Consider the following 16,998-nt stretch of genomic DNA (forward strand, 5'->3'; position numbering starts at 1 on the left):
ACTCGAGCCCATTTCAGGGGCCTCTAACAAGAAAGTCTCTGATTCATCCTTCATTATGTCAGAGTACTGCTCTATTGTATAAAACCCTACTTCTTAAAAAATTAGGGGCTGGGGAGATGGCTCAGTAGAATAAGCACTTCCCTGGCAAGTGCAAGGGCCTGAGTTCAATCCCCAGTTCCAGCAAATAAATAAATAAATTAAATAAATAAAGTGGTAAATAAGACACAGTTCTTATCCCATGAAGCTTACACTCTTGAAGGAGACACTGATAATAAATAAATGACTGTAACAATCTCAGGTGGCAGTGTTTTGAGAAATACAGAAGGAAAATCAGAAGGAGAATAACTAGGGGATGATATTTTGCAGCAAGCCAAATCCCACCCAATGCATCCAATATTCACCAAGAAGATCTCATAAAAAGTAATTTGACCACGTGCCCACAATGGACCATCCAATCTACTGATGGCCCTCATGAGGAAGAGCTGACATAACAACACAGTGTTGACAATCTAGTGAAGGAAGCTAGCAACAGTAAGAAATGTGCCAACATGCCAAGACTCACTGGGTGACAAGTATAGGGTCAACCTCACCCCAGGGAATTCACAAACAGTAGGATGTGGGAAGGTAAAATGGAAGGCAACCGAAAACTGTTCCATCGGAGCAATAACAGAAAAGTAATTACCACAACTAAGTGCTAAAGAGAGTTTAGAGGAACCGAGGTCTTTTCATTATACAGATGTACTATGTAACTCTGGAAAATATAATTCACATGTAGTAGGGTGAGAAGTTGGAAATCTCCCAGGAAAAGATACTGTACGTCCACTTAGGTGATGTCCATGGCATTTAACTTCTCTTCAAACTTGTGAACAGCCTCAAGTTTCCTCTGGGCCAAGACATTGACTGTGACACTAAAATTTGCCTAGAAAATTCATTTTTTAAGTTGAAAATTACTTTATATATGTTTTTTAATTATTAATGAATATAAACTGAACATCAGCACTCAAGTAACAAGCAACACCTATAGAATGTATGAGTTAACTTACAGGTCCACCGTAGCAGGCATCTAATTGGAAGCCAGTAGTTAGTTGATAGCTAATCTCTCTTAGGAGCTAATGCTTCATTTCTGCCAGGCAGATAGTTTTATTTAATGATTTCCTGTCACAATAACCAAGTAAAAAGTATTTTTAATGAAAAATTTTATGATGGGCCTCTGGTATAATATGCCTGTCCTTATAAAAAGGGGGGATTTGATGAGAGATTTTAAAGCTTCTATAAAATAAACATACTTCTGAAGTCATTAGGTCACTTTGACAGCGCTATAAAGAAACTGCTGATGAGCTAGAACTGGAAACAGCAGTCTGACATGAGGATCAGTGCCTTGTCCTAAGAGGAAAATGTACTATTTTTCCACACATAATATAACACTTCACACACCAGTAAACACAGAACTATCCAGAAGAGGTCCACTCATCTGAGCTGTCACAGGTACTGTGTATGGCACAGTTGAAACTGGCAGGTTAAACTGCTTTACACCTTCACTAAAATACATACTTAATATTAAGATAATGTTTTCTAAAAAAAAAAAAGGAATGTTTTCTTTAAATATCATGTAAAACACAGTGTTCATTTGTTTCACAAACACAAGGATATATGTCTCCAACACATTCCTCTTCCCTTGGTGTCAATAAAAACCAAACAAAGAAAAAGAAACCAAACACCAAACACTACTACTTCTGTCTTGTAGACTCCAGTGGCTCTAATGGGAAGCTGTGGTGTGTAGGTACCAAACAGCCACAAGCACCTAGAGAGAACTGCGAGGCTTTGTTCTTCAGCGCTATCGCTATGTCTGTTACTGTTAGAATTACTACACCTTTACCTGAGCAGCACTCTAAGCCACTGTGCAATTCCAAAGGAATTACTGGATCCACTTGCCTTTTTTTCCTTCTTTTTGTTTTGTTATACTGTATAATTCACCAATACCCTGACCACAGAAAGAATTTTTAATTTTTATTTATTTATTTATTGGCGGAACCGGGGATTGAACTCAGGCCCTTGCGCTTGCCAGGGAAGCGCTTATTCCACTGAGCCATCACCGTGGCCCCACAGAAAGAATTTAAAGAAGTAAAAATTCAAGACATAGTTGCTTGTCAGAATGCTCCCTCGAGGGAAGGATGAGCTCAGGAGGTACTAGGCAGATAGGCAACCACTGAAAAGTGGTTGTGAGTGTCCTCTGCGAGTGGCATAAGGAGTTAAGAAATTGGCCCTGGAAGCACATGATGTTTTTTCACTAGAGAACTTGCTTCGGTAAGAGACTGTTTTGGTAACTTCTCTCTCATTGCGGAGATAAAATACCCAACACCCAAAATTAAAGGAGGAAAGGTTTGTTTAACTCAGTTTGTGGAGATTTCAGTCCATAATCTGCCATCTCTGAGGCAGGGTGGTCTGGCAGAGGGCAACAGTTCATGGCAACAGAATACAGCAAAAGTTATAAGAGCAAAGGGCGCCAAAGGGAAAGCAAGCCTCTGTTCCTCCCTTATATCATATGCAGGCTACTCACTCTAGGGAGACAAAGGTTTGGTTCCTATTACATCCCAAATCCAAAATCTCCCAAAGGTTTACTTTGATGGAGTTAGCTCTAGCTGTACAGGAAGAGGCTCGATGCTGCTATAGCAGTTTTCATATGCTGGCCAATTACAAAATGTCACTCCAAACTCTACAGAGAAGTAAAGAGCTGACTGGTAATAACAAAGGATGAATCAGAACCCTTCATCCATCTAGGGCAGATTTAGCACTCACTGCCAATCCCAGCACTACACAATAAGGAATCACAAACTCTATATTCAGCTCTCTCCAAAAAACTCGCCCCACAAGCCGACATGAGACTTGGGGGGGAGGCATCCTGACATAAAGCAGAACAGAGGCTCTATATGTAATCCTCCCACACAGAAGAGTACCAGTTATATGTTACTCTTGAGTATCTGCCAACAGGAACATTTTGTAAATAATCACGGCAAAACCTCTCCCAAGGGTTTACTTTGACAGTGTTAGCTCAGACTGTACAGGAATAGTCTTGATGATGCTAGAGTAATTTTCATACACTGGCCAGTTACAAAATGCCACTCCAGATTCTACACAGAGAAGTAGAGAAAAACTGACTGCTAATGTCCAAGGATGAATCAGAACCCTTCATCTATGTATGCAACCTCAATTTTAGTTGGAATCCCACATTAATCACCAGCAACCATTGTGAACTACCACAATGGAACCTCCAGTTTCAAAGAAGAAAAACAACTGTATTAGTGGTAGGAATTACTTTTTGTTAACTTCATTATAAATGTAATATCATTTGAAGTCCTGTGAAAAAGGCAGTATACTTTTGTATTCCTGGCCTCTCAGGAATCTGCTGCTTATGGAAACAAAGGTTTGGTTCCTACTACATCCCAAATCCCACATTCTTCAGTGCAGTATGCTAATGTGAGTTATCATTTAAGGCCACTTGCTAGTGTACACAGAGAAGCAGATGCAATAGACAAACACTGGGCTTTGGAAGAAGCAACTGTCAGGAGTTGAGAGGAAAAAAGACAAGAAGAAAGAAGTGGCTCCGTCCTCATTTGCAGATAGTAGTAACTAAAGATCCAGGAACAGTGTAAATCTCAGGGCATTGCTGAGCTCAGTGACAAGATGACAGTGTAAACCACAAGAGCTGGACTCAGCATTAACTTCCTCTTTCTGCCTCTTAAGCATAGCCAGTGTGGGAACAGTGTCACACGTATCAGTAAAGGGCTATGAGACCTTCCATAAAATGCATTTAATTTTAACAAAATGTGTAATTAGTGAGGCCAGTTACTCAGGCCTGAAGGGAGTGGGTGAGGCTGAAATCATGTGAATGAAAATTAAACGGTATGCCTATAAGATGTTATTTTTATCTTCTCTGTGGCATCTCAAGTTATCTGGCATCTTGAAATGAGACTGTGAGAGTCTCAAAACAAGAGTCTGCCACCCCGAAACACTGGCATTTCTTCTTCCCTCAGGTGGCATCATCCTCTTCAGTTTCATTTTGTACCTAGACAGATAGACCTTATTGCTCAGGATAGTTCCTTAATTGCTATTTATCTAGAGGCTTAAACTGTAAGGAAACGCTCCTGTATGTTCTTGATTATTTTCCTACCAGCAATAAATAGGAGATCTGGGTACTCACAGAAAGAATTAGAATGAAGTGTCATGTAATAAGGCAAATAAAAAATACAAAAGAATTATACCAAGCAGTCTACTCTCAAATTGCTGTGAAGGATTTCACTCTTTGCCCTTAAAAACACTCACTGAACACAAAAGGGTAAAATCATTCATTTGTTCATAATGATTGCTAAAAGAAATTTTCTATGGCAAAGTAAGATTTTTTTCCTAATAAAAGTGCATCATTACATGTTTCAGGTACACTGATTATCTACAAAGACACTTTCTTTTTTTCTCACAATAAAAACTAGATATTTTCTATGGTGAAAATACACAAATTCAAATAAGTAAAATGAAAGTTTAAAAACCATAAACTAGAAATATTACCATCTTCGCTAAAATAGAATATATCTTTAGATCTAACAAGTCCCCCAAAATTTTTATTTGTGTGGAAAATTGTTCATAGAGGTTTCAGTACCAGACAGGTAGGGTCATTGTAATGACTGTACCTGACCATGTGATTTTCAAGCCTGTAGAACTGGCTCACAGGAGGACTTTGAAAAATATGGAGATGCTATAAACTGAGCTTGATGGGAGAGTTTGGCTGACACAATGCCAGAATGCTGAAAGAAGTGCAGACAGTAAAGGCCAGACTCCTGAGGCTTTACTTGGGAACAAGGACTCCACCGGTCATGAGTGTCGCATGCTGGCAGAAAATGTGTCTGCATTCTGCCCACATCCCGAGACTTGACGGGAAACTAAGATTAAAGCTGGGGATTAATTAAGCTTGTGGGGCAATTTCGAAGTAGCTTGGCATTCAGGCTGGCATGGGTACTTCTGACTGCTTTTAGCCAGATGCCCACTGCGAATACAGGAGCAAAGGCAGAACTGAATATGAACAGTTACTACTTTCCTCAGAAAGAAAGCATCTCCATAGTTGAAGCAAAGGAAAGCATAGTTGCTGAGAAGAGCAGCAAGAAAATAAAGCTAGCTGGACATGGGGCTGCAGGCCTGTAATCCCAGCACTCAGGAGGCTGAGGCAGGAGGAGTGCTGCAAGTGGGAGCCCATTCTGAGCTACAAAGTAAGTTCAAGGACAACCTGAACTGCATAATGAAACCCTGTATCAAAAAAACAAAACAAAAACACAAGTATTTTGTACCAGAATCACAGGAGAGATAGCTTGAAGCCATCTCAGGAATCAGCTAAACCCCACCCATTGCAAGCTCTGTAGTAAAAAACTATAAAGTTATTTGAAAAGAAAACCCTTATGCCCCCTTCTAAAGAAAACTCACTGAGGGAAGCAGTTCACCAAGATTAATTTCACAGTGCTTGGTACTCAGAGGCCACTATAATCATGATCTAAGGGGCCTGGCTTCTGGTCTCACTGGCACCAACCACATGCTACTGGTTTTATAAGCATTCACAATGCAAGGGTTACGGGGTCATGGAAGCTTAAACCAGATTTGAGAGGAAGGCCTGGGAGGCCAGGCAGTGTGACCCTGAGAGAGCAATACATGAAGTTGGGAGAGTGAAGCCAGAAGTGTGGTGGAAACCTCAAGGATTTCAAAATGCTGGAATGTGGGTCATCTGCCTAGGAAAACAACCAGCACTGAGCAGGTCTGTCCAAGAAAGAGGCTGTATGTGCTGTAGCTAATGATGCATGCCCTCTGGAGTTCACACTGAATCATCACATTGCCTTGGGTACTGGACATGGAGCTACATTTAGTGTTTGCCCTGCTGAATCGCGGTCTTTCTTGGATCCCATTCCTTTCTAGCTCTCTATTTTTCCTCATCTGCAATGGAAGTATTTACCCTGGGCACGGTATGTTAGAACTATTTAACTTCCTTTTGGATTTTTAATGGGCTCACAGCTAAGAATGTGGATTGAGTCTCAGAGGAGACTCTGGACTTGGGTTTTTCAGCAATGCTAGGACTATTAAAACTTTGGTGACTCTTAGTGATTGACAAAATGCTTTTTGCATAATGAGGTGGACATGAATCTTTTTGGAATGAGGGGTGGAATATTATGGTTTAGATTTTAAATGTCCCCCCAAATTCTCACGTGTGTGGAAGGATTATGGCCGCAGTATACTTATCAGTGCATTCATCCTCTTAGGAGTTCAATAGCTGAATGTACTATTAGGAAGTACGGTCTGCTTGGAGGGAGGGCACCTAGGTCACGACCTCAGAAAGTGTATTAGTATCTTTCGCTCCTCCCTTCTCTGCTTCCAGACTTCCACAGGTGGAACAGCTTCCCTGTCCTAGTCCTTTCTACCATGCCATTCCTGCCCTGGCACCAGCTGACCATGGAGTAAACTATGAACCAAAATAAACCTGTCCTCCTTTAAGTTGTGAGAGTACTGGGTACTTCGTCTCAGTAGTGGGAAGGGGCTAATACACATAAACATTTTAAGTGTTTTAAATGAGATTATACTCATATATAGTATTTGTATAGCATATAGCCATATGGTAACTTCTTCTTTCAATAAATCATGGCCACATTCTCTTCATAACCATTGGATTTTGGATTCCCTTTCTTTTTTTTTTGTACTGGGAATCAAACCCAGTGCCTTGTGCTTGCCAGGCAGTCACTTGTGCTGCTGAGCTATATCCCTAGCCACTACTGGATTTTGAATGAACTATGAATTAGCTTCTACCTTTAAAAATCATACCATACCTGGAATTTTTCACCTTTGTGCATCTGAGTTGATCTAAATTCAGGAGAATCTATAAAGGCACAGGGATAAATATTATGCAGAAAATGTCCTCTATAGGAGACCTTCATTCTGATAATAGAAAACAATGTTAATAAGCATGTATTTCACAAATAACATGACAATCTTCAAAAGCACCACAATCTTATAGGATTCTTTCTTTTTTCAGGATTATAATTTATACTTAAGTTTGAGAGATCCCACAGATGACAAAGAGTTGAAAACACTTCCTAAAACAGAATCGTTGCAAGACATAATACAAGGAAGACAAAAGCAGCATCTGCCATTAAACCAGTAATGTGCTTTCAGATGGTAATTGCTGGAGTGATTACATCATTTGTTACTCAAACTGGGAGACTTCTGAGAGGCAAAGGGATGTTATCAGTAATTATGCCCACATAATAGCACCCACTGGCTCTTTCCCACATGGATGATGTTCATAGATGTTATATTTTTATGATATTCAAAAAGTAAGCAAATCACCTCTAATGTACACATAACTTTCTTGAATTTCAATGCTAGTAAATTCTGACTGAACTTTAAATAGCTGAAAAATGGTCAAAAATAGTCACAACTGAAATTTTTTTTTATCAAACAAGTTTGTTTGTTTGTCTGTTTGTTTGTTTATTTATTTATTGGCAGAACCGGGGATTGAACTCAGGCCCTTGTGCTTGCCAAGCAAGCACTTATTCTACTGAGCCATCTCCCCAGCCCCACAACTGAAATTTTTGACAGAAACAAAATTCAAAGCAGGGAAATCTACCAAGATACAACATGTTTCTGTCCAGCATGCCAGAGTTTCACTGTAAAATGGAATTCTATCACCACCACACTCGACTACTTTATCCATTCATTGACAACATCTCTTTTCACTTATTTCCTTCCCAGAGTTATGAAAATATTCAGGGCCATCTAGGAATTCCAATTTCCATACCTTCCCTTCAGGAGAATACTCAGACGGTCATCAACTGAGGTTTTGTCCTCTGCAGCATAAGTTTGGCCCTTTTTCAAGGTTTGAATCATGCAAAACTGTCCAGTTAATCTTCTGAACAAATCTGGAGGCACATGGAGTGGTTCAAACAATCGCCGGTAGATGCCACTGAGTTCTCTTTCGATCTTTACCTGAAATGCAACAAAGGCGAGAAGTGGAACTGAAACAGCAACCTCAAAATACTGACTTGGGTGGTGCAAATATGGTTTTGATAATAAACAAATCACCCTTCTCTTGAACACATCAGCACACTTCTGTTTTTAGGTCAATGAAGTCTTATGCTGAAGTCTCCAGCAGTGGTGTAAGTTTCAACTTTATTTGCTAAAAGGGCACTTTTTTTTGCAGTTAAAATCAACTCTGACAGCATAAGCAAAGACTGGCCCTGTCAATCACGCCTTATTTTACTGACCATAGATCAGCTGGTGCGATTTTGGAAGTTGTTACAGCATTCACCTTCCCAACCACAGCACTTTCTTCAAATAGCACTTTCTTCATTTTATCTGCAAAACTTCGTTTCACATAAATAAATTACCAAATACCGCATTTATATTAAACATTTTATCTCCATATAATTATTTAGAGGAAAACAAACCCCCCGGCTGCAATCACTGCTTCATATTTCTGCATGCCATAGGAAGGAAATGATGAGGGTATGAAAGAGTTCAGTGTAGCAGTTTCATCCTAAACCCTGTAGATGGAGAATCCTTCTGGTGAATAAAGCTGGCTACTGCAGGAAGAGAAATAAATGGCTTTATCATCTCTGGTGTTAGATTTTTCTCAGGCCAGGGTCATGCCACAGGCATGATCAGGGGCTGGCTCCGGAAGTCACAATAATTGGGTGGACAGAAAAAAATCAGTACTTCACTGGGGGTGAACTCTGCCCCAGTGAAATCTCTGACAGACACACTACAAAGCCTACAGATCCAGACCATGAGAGCTGCTGCCACGTGCTGTCCCTGTAGCATCTGCAGTGAGCCTAGGGATCCTGACGTTTCATTCTGATGAAGAAGCATCATTATATTTTTTAAGAAAATAGTTTGACAGCCTGAGAATAAACAAAAGTACAGACGCTGAATCTTATTTGGTGCGTCAATCACAGCAGCAATTTATAAAGCTTGTATTCAAGGGTTCTAGAAAGTTCAGCTCTTTAGGAACTGTCATCTCCATAATTACACTCATCTATCTCTCCCACTCCAGGCCTCTAGTAATGAGCATATAAAACGATTTATTCACAGATACGTCCCACTTCCAGCATGTACACTGTCCAAGGTGGCGCAGTAACAAACAAAGCATCTGAAAACCTAGTGACGCGCGTTCTGATCCTACTCAGCCTGCAAGTCTCAGCTCAAGACCCAATTTCTTCTTGAAGTCCTCTTAATTCTCTCCAGAAGTACCTACGCACCAAAACTTGTCCTGAGCACCTAATATATGCCAGTTATGGCTGACAGAACAGGGACTGTAACAGTAAGTGTGCACATTATATCCTGCTCTTATTTGCCGTTCCAGGGCCTATAGAGGATTATTCATTCCCTCACCCTCCTTACTCTCCACATTAGCAGGCTTGGCCATATCACTTGCTTTAGCCAATGAAATATGAGCAAAAGGTGACATTATGTTCCTTCTAAGCAAACATGCTATGGTACGCTGGGCATTTCTCTTTTGTTCTCTTGTACTTTTCCCTCTGCTCTGAAAATACACGTTCCCAACAGAACTTGCTCCTTCAGCAGAGACCCTGAAGTGAACTGGATAATGGAGTATAATTGCACCTGACACATGGCCACCAGAGGCAACATATAAGGCAGGTGAGAAAAAAGCCCACTGTTGTTAAGGGTCAGGTTATTATCCATGTTCAGGTATGGGTCAGGTTATTATCCAGCATACCCTAGAGAAGCTGACCAATACAATCAATAAAGCAACGCACACTGACTTACCATGATTGAGGAGGTTACACTGTAGTGGAATGTCTATTACACACATCATCTGTATCATTCAAACTTGAACCTCCTGTTAACTCTCTGTTTGCTAATGGTTTTCCTGCATGTAGGTCTAGCCTTAAACATAGGGCAAGCATTACATGTTTTAATTTACTGAATGTCTGTATATGCTTAGGGGACTCAGTAAATATGCATGGAATGATTCCTAGAAGCCATGCAATTTTCCCTGCTTTACTTTTTTTCTTGATATGAGCAAGGAAATCTAGTAAAATAAATCAAGAGTTGAAAATAAAAATTTAGGGCTGCAGAGATCGCTCAGCGGTCTAAGAGCCTGCCTTGCAAGCTCAAGGACCCAGTCTCTATCCTTAGTAGCACATGTTATGAACCCTGGGCATGCCATGCCAGCCCCCCAAAACAGGTGTGGTATGCATGCCAGTAATCCCAGCACTGGGGAGGCTGAAACAGGAGAATCACTACAAGTCCAAGCTGCGCAGCAAAACCCTATACCAAATAGATAAATAATAAAAATGAAAAGAAAAAGTTAAATACTGGTATTTGGTAACTACCCATCTAAAGTGAAAATTTTGGGTATAAGAAGAAAAATATATAGTCGTTACATTAAAAAGGAACATGAACTAGTTATCTATTAGTAATTTTAAAAGAGTATTATTCATGTTCTTTCATGCCTAATGGTTTTAAAAGGTCTAAAAACTCATTTATAGACCAAATCTCACAGTTCTCAAATATTACACTTTTAGACATTTACAAATAGAAAACCCAATCTTCAGAAAATGATATTAAAGGGACTAAAGATATTAGATATTCATCCTAAAGTCTAAACAAAATGCTTTTAAAGCTTTTACATTTAAAGTCTCTTTCTTATTAAAAAATTGTAGTAATTACCGGTCTCTTCTTGTACAAAAGGTAGGAAAGATGCAGAATGTTGACTCCCAGGAACACAGCGTTCCAGATCATCACGTCCAAGGCACAGCGGTAGAGAGTGGCCCACACAATGTGGAGGGCACAGCCTGATGGAGGGCGGAGTTTAACACGTCAGATATATAGAATGACTTTAGCAAGTAACAATAAATTTCTCATCCATTGTCTATAAGTCCAATGTACTTTACAATACGTAAGGTAGGGGGCTTGTTGGTTAGTTCAGTTGCTTAAGCGCCTGCGTGGGCAAACCCAGTCAGGTGCGGAGGACGGCGGTTCAATCCCCAGTTTCACATGCCACACCAGACGCTCCCTTTCGGCAGCCAGAGCCTACCCAAAAAAAGTCCTTCTCAAATACGTAAGGTGGATATCACAATTTCAATTTTTTTTTTTTACTTTAAAGAAAAAGTATCCTTTGTTGTAGAATATTTGCATAACATAGAATATGTTTTTCTTTTTTGCTTTAAATATGGCTGGAGAGTGAATCTAAGGCCTCACATGGGCCAGGCGAGCAGTCTACCACTGAGCTATATTCCCAGCCCAAAGAGAGAATTTTTTAAACGGGAAGAAAAATCTGTAATTCTATAATTAAAAAAATCGTAAGTTGATAATTCAATGATATGTTAGTCATGTAGTATTATCAAAAAGAAAACCTACTGAATATATAATTTTAAAACATTTTTCATTACAAGTTTTCCCATTTCATTAAAACTCTTTGTAAGTATAGATTTTAGTGGCTAAAACTGATTAAATATTAATCTTTAACTCCCTCCCTATTAAACACAGAGGGCAATTTTTGGTAAGGAAAAACAATTTCATACATAAAAGCATCTGTATTTGTGATTGTTTGCCTAAGATGTATTACCTGAAGGCGAGGTTTATTGCTTTGGATGATATGAAGCATGATTTTCCAAAAAGGTTTGCCAAAATTTATAAAGCTACTATTTCAGAATGTATCTGGCTGTCAAAATAAAATCTGAAAACTCTGCATCTGATGTTAAAGAATTATATTTTATTTTGTATGTTCATTAATACTGAGTCCAAATGTTATATCAAAACTTTTTAGTCACCTGAATTTTCATTTGGTGATACCCATGACAAATGAATTTTCATTTGGTGATACCTTACTTCTTCTAATGTTATATACAATATCAGTTTCTCTTGATCCATCTTAGGTAGAGTTAATGTATTTTTAAGGTGAAATTATCAACTAATATATAAATATATCAACATATATGGACACAAAAGCTAAGATAACAAAAAGTTATCATCAATTCTTTTACATCAGAGTTATTTGGGCACATCTAAATAAGGCTTGTCACTTTACCTGGCCTCACCTTCCTCATGTATAGACTAAAATACTGGACTAGATGATTTCTTTGGTCCATTTGATTTCCACAACTGTCTTAAAATTCAAATTTGGATTTTTTTGAAGTTTTCAATTATACTTTATTTCAATACACCATATTTTAATGGACATAGTGCTTTTAATTGGCATCAATTATGATTTGATTTCAAAACAATTTAGCTGTATTAGATCAGTTGGCATCGTTACTGATGTCCCCATTCCTCTGGGGTGACTGCCAGCAGGAGAAAGGCTCCATTCTACTCCAATTTGTGTTGCTATATATAGTATGTCCATACAGCAATGTGGAATGTGGTTCCACCAACTAATACAGTGTTGCCAAATTTGTCATGGAATGCACACTTCTAGTGGCTCTGCCTTGCACCGTTTGTTGAATGTTTCTAACTGGAAGACAACATAGTGCATTTTGGGCCAAAGCAAACATCATGGAACTGAAGACGGAACTGTAGTTACTGAAGCTACTGAGTTGATGCCAATTACCTCCAGATACCTCTGCCTGGACTTTTTTTTTATGTATATATAAGATGTGGTCTTTATTTTTTCTGTATAATACTCTACTCTTCTGCTGTAATTCCCACCTAACTCAGGGGTGACGTGGTCACAGAAGAGTCAAAAATTGCCTTTCAGGAAGCCTTCTAACCCCGTCTAGTATTTTTCATACATGAGCTACTCTTCATCCACCTCAATGTATTGGTAAGTTTCCCTTCTTTCTGTGCCGTTGGCCAAGGTAATGCACACATTCAAAAAAATCCCGCTCATCTTCCAAAAGCTGGCAGAATTGGTCTGCCCTCAATGCACCTGTGTCACTTTCCTGCTGAGCCTGTCACCTTCTCCTTCCCCTCCTCCCCCGTATGGGTGCACACTTATATGGTAGCATCCAACCCCTCACACTGTGGCTTCCCATCTGTCTTCTGAGGGATGGAGACTGTCTTCTTCAATCTTTGTCTGATACATTATAGGTGCTTAAAAATGCACCTGAATAAATGCATTATCAGGGAAATAAGCAGAGTAATCTGTCAAGAATCACTGGCTAAAGTAATTAATGCAGTTTTTTAAAAAAAAATTTAAGTGAATCAATCTAATGATTTATTTCATTGAGGTTACCAGAAACAAAAATTGTTTTTCTTTAACAATTAAGTATGGGTAATTTCTTTTGTACAATATTTTACTGGCCACAGCAATTGAATGTCTTCAAATAACGATAGTTTGAGACTGTAGAGTACTTACTATGTGACTGAATATAGTCGTTCACTTGTCTCAACTCTATGAGGTGGTTTTATCAGGACTCAAGTCATACAATCTAGTTTCAAAGTCCACACACTGAATACATGAATAGATGTTCTGATATCTGGAAAATCTAAATAATATATGAAAGCATGCAGCTTTTCTCAGAAGTAAGGGATAGATGTGTTATGCAAAGGCTTTGCTTTTAAAATACTTGGTAGGTTGCTAATTCAATAACAAAGACTTGAATTCTTTGGTACACTATAGACCTAACAAGGATCACTCTGAAGTCTCCAACACAAAGCCCATCTAAGGCCATTCATGACAAAGTTCTACCCAATCTCAGGTATCTTACCTATAGTCAACATCCCTCTAAGAAATATCATATGAAGGTGAAGAGTAGTTGGAATGACCAAACCAACTGCAAAACAAATATTTGCTACATGAAAAACTAGATGATGTATCTCTCGCCAGTTTTCACAAGTAGTCTCATTGGAAGGCACAGGTCTGATACTTCCTAACTCAGCTGTAAAACCTAGTGTTGATTCTGCCAGTGAGCTGGTCTCTGTATAATTCATGCTGAAAATTCCTGTAAAACAAATGAAATCATAAACATGTATTTTGTTACCCATATTACAAGTGTTATAAGGAAATGATTTCTGTGACTGGACAGTGGTAAACAGACTTCACTAGTACTTATGAGTTAGGAAATACATGTGGTATTTCCTTATCTATTCAATCATAATACCTTATTTGCTTTTATGATTAAATGAAATTATATATATATATATTTCACAGATTGCACAACTGTTCCCTGGCATACAAATATACACCCATAGCCAGGCATGGTGTGTATATTTGTATATACACACACCTATAATCCTAGCACTTGGGAGGAGGATTACTGGGAGTTCGAGGCCAGCCTGGGCTACAAAGTAAGCTCAAAGCCAGCCTGAACCATATATCAAGACTCTGTCTCCAAAAGACCAACAACAAAAAAGCAAAAGCAAATATACATACATATATGTACACATAGATAACTACATGTATATGTATACATATATATATACATACACACATATAAAATAACATTCATATTTCACGGGGAAGATAGAATTAACTTATTTAAATGACCATCATAAATGTTCATAAACGAGAGCAATTAAAAAGTTTTTAGTGTTATCTTCCATTATACTTTCACTGGTAACCCTAAATCCAAGCACAGGAAAGATAAACTGATTAAATACTTTCCAAAAATGAATAGCCTTATATGTGATAGCTTTATTTTTATACCATCATTTAAATCATTGTATCCCATATATTATATATTATCATATATATGCACAAATTACTACAGACATTTATATACATAAAACAATAACATTTAAAGTTTTTGTCCAACTTGAATTTCTTCTTCCCCCATGATAATTCTAGTTGGTGGTATCTTACAAATTAAAATACAAATTAAATTCCAGTTTATTTATACATAGGAGGGGGCATAAACATTCATTTATTTGGCATTAAGATCCATAGAAAACAAATTTCAACTAATGTACATGTTGTACATGCTTATCTAAAACTTAAAGCAGTACTATTCTCTGCCTACATCACCTGTTCTTGGTGTTGGTCCTTAAAAAAACCTCTATTATCATTATTATTTTTTTTTTGCAGTATTGGGGATTGAACACAGGATCTTAAGCATTTATTCTACTGAGCTATCTCCCCAGCCCCAAAACTTCTATTAATTATATAAGATCAGTCCTTGACAAAAACTATGTAGGTTTATAAAATATGTGAATTTTTCTGTTTTAGTAACAGAGTTCCAAATACAGACCCCAAATACCTTTAAATTTAATTGAGAAATTTAAACTTTCAAAATAAGGTCACAATTAGCCTTACCTACGTAGACTACAAGTGGTAGGATAACTGGCCGAGGGCTGCATTTTAAAAGGATGTTAACAGACAAACGTGAAAGAATGACAAAAAATGATCACTATAGTGTGGAGGAAATGACCAAGTCAGACTTAAACATTGACTCGCTGCAAAAAGAAAAAAGTAAGAATGCAACTACTTTCCAAATGTTTGAATCAATAAAAATATAAGTCTCTTTGGACAGGAGGAATCAAGAGTTTAATAACTCAGTACAATAATTATACCAAATTTGCTTTGGAGAAGTCATATCATAATTACAAATTCTAATTTCAGCAGGAGAAAGGGTGATATTGAACATCCTCCATTACTCATACATTAAGGTCAACTCCTTGCATTACATAACTTAGTAACTACAGTTTATACAGCACTTTAGAATGCCCTACATTTCCATCGACCCTTTTGTTCTAATTAATTATCCTATCTTCTCTACAAGGCAAGGACAGTGTTTATTTATATACCTATTCACCTCCAAGGCTTCTACACTGGAGGCCAACCGAGGCTGGGGCAAGTCATAGGCAAGAGAAACAAACAAGACGAACACTTTTAGAAATCACCCTTCAGTGTAAAGGCCTGTCTGAGGTTGAGGTCACTTCCACCTTACGAGCCACCAGGGAGCCACACAAGCCAGGCAAAGCCATGGCTCTTTCTTACTTTATTTCTTCTTTGGAACAGAGACTGTTAGACCACATGGTCTTTAAAACTCCAAGTTTCAACAGCCTATGGTTCTAATATAGATTTTTTTTTTTTTTCGGAACCAGGGATTGAACTCAGGACCTTGTGCTTGCCAGACAAGCACTTATTCTACTGAGCCATCTCCCCAGCCCCTCTAATATAGATTTATATAGCAAACTAATCACTTGATAAACACTCGAACACTGCCCTATTGCCTCCTGCTACTGTAGTTCAATTCCAGGCTTTTGGAAGTTCCTACAGTACCAACTTACCACCTTTAGTTCACTAAAAGTATTAATTTCTGGTCTAAGAAAATGGATAAGGAAAACTACAAACCACTGGTCCAAATCCAAAAAAATATTAACAGCAATTTTTAAAATGTAGGCTCATTCTAAAACATTCTGATGTACTGCATCTTATTAAAGATACACATAGTTATAGATATAGAGCTGGCACTTAGCTGTTGTCATGAAATATTGATCAGATCTTTCCAGCTTCATCATACTTCGATTACTGCTTAATGGATTTAAATGACTTAGACTGAACTGCCCTTACACGGAGAATGAATGGGTTTAACAAGGTAGGCTTGACTGGTAAATTGGTAAGCTTTCAGATCAATCTTATCGAAAATCAAGAGATACTACTTTTCTCTCAGATATTCAAAGTCTAATTCCTTGAACTGCTTATTCTAGTAAAATGCAAAAATACCCACTGGTTTGCAAGTAGGTGTTTTCAAGACTGCACCTAAAAGGTGAAGCTAAACATTGAGTCTTCATCAAACTACACAAATGGCGATAAACAGCAAAGAATTTCTAATGAAATCTCTGCACATCTTCCGAGTGGCAAACGGCATTATTTTGCAAAAAGTCTTTCCACACTTAGCCCTGCTTTGCAGCAAGCGGTTCCCGGGACTGGTCCCGCCAACAACCCAGTTCCCGCCCGGAGCGCGGCCGCCGGAGCTCGGGTCCTCCGCCTCGCGCGCGCCCCGGGGCGGCACAGAAGGCCACTGTCCGGGGACCCCGGGCCCCGCGCGCTCAGGCGGCGGGCGGGGAGCG

The 16,998-nt window shown here is 38.6% G+C and overlaps 1 protein-coding gene across 2 annotated transcripts in view; it reads right to left on the reverse strand.

Moving 5' to 3' along the window:
• Bves (blood vessel epicardial substance) overlaps nucleotides 1–13,950 on the reverse strand; it is a 27,620-nt gene extending 13,670 nt beyond the window's left edge. For both annotated transcript variants that reach the window (XR_002822396.1, XM_004637455.2), the window contains exons 1-4: nucleotides 13,695–13,950; nucleotides 10,717–10,841; nucleotides 7,823–8,010; nucleotides 6,852–6,960 (exon numbers count right to left, since the gene is read on the reverse strand). Coding sequence is in view for 1 of the 2 variants with exons in the window: in XM_004637455.2 (XP_004637512.1) it covers nucleotides 6,852–6,960; nucleotides 7,823–8,010; nucleotides 10,717–10,841; nucleotides 13,695–13,917 (645 nt within the window). In the remaining variant the exon portion in view is untranslated. The remainder of the gene's footprint in view (nucleotides 1–6,851; nucleotides 6,961–7,822; nucleotides 8,011–10,716; nucleotides 10,842–13,694) is intronic.
• Nucleotides 13,951–16,998: the final 3,048 nt, after the last annotated feature.

The sequence above is a fragment of the Octodon degus genome, unplaced genomic scaffold, assembly GCF_000260255.1.
Source record: "Octodon degus isolate 3935 unplaced genomic scaffold, OctDeg1.0 scaffold00090, whole genome shotgun sequence".
In the NCBI taxonomy this organism is placed as follows: domain Eukaryota; kingdom Metazoa; phylum Chordata; class Mammalia; order Rodentia; family Octodontidae; genus Octodon; species Octodon degus.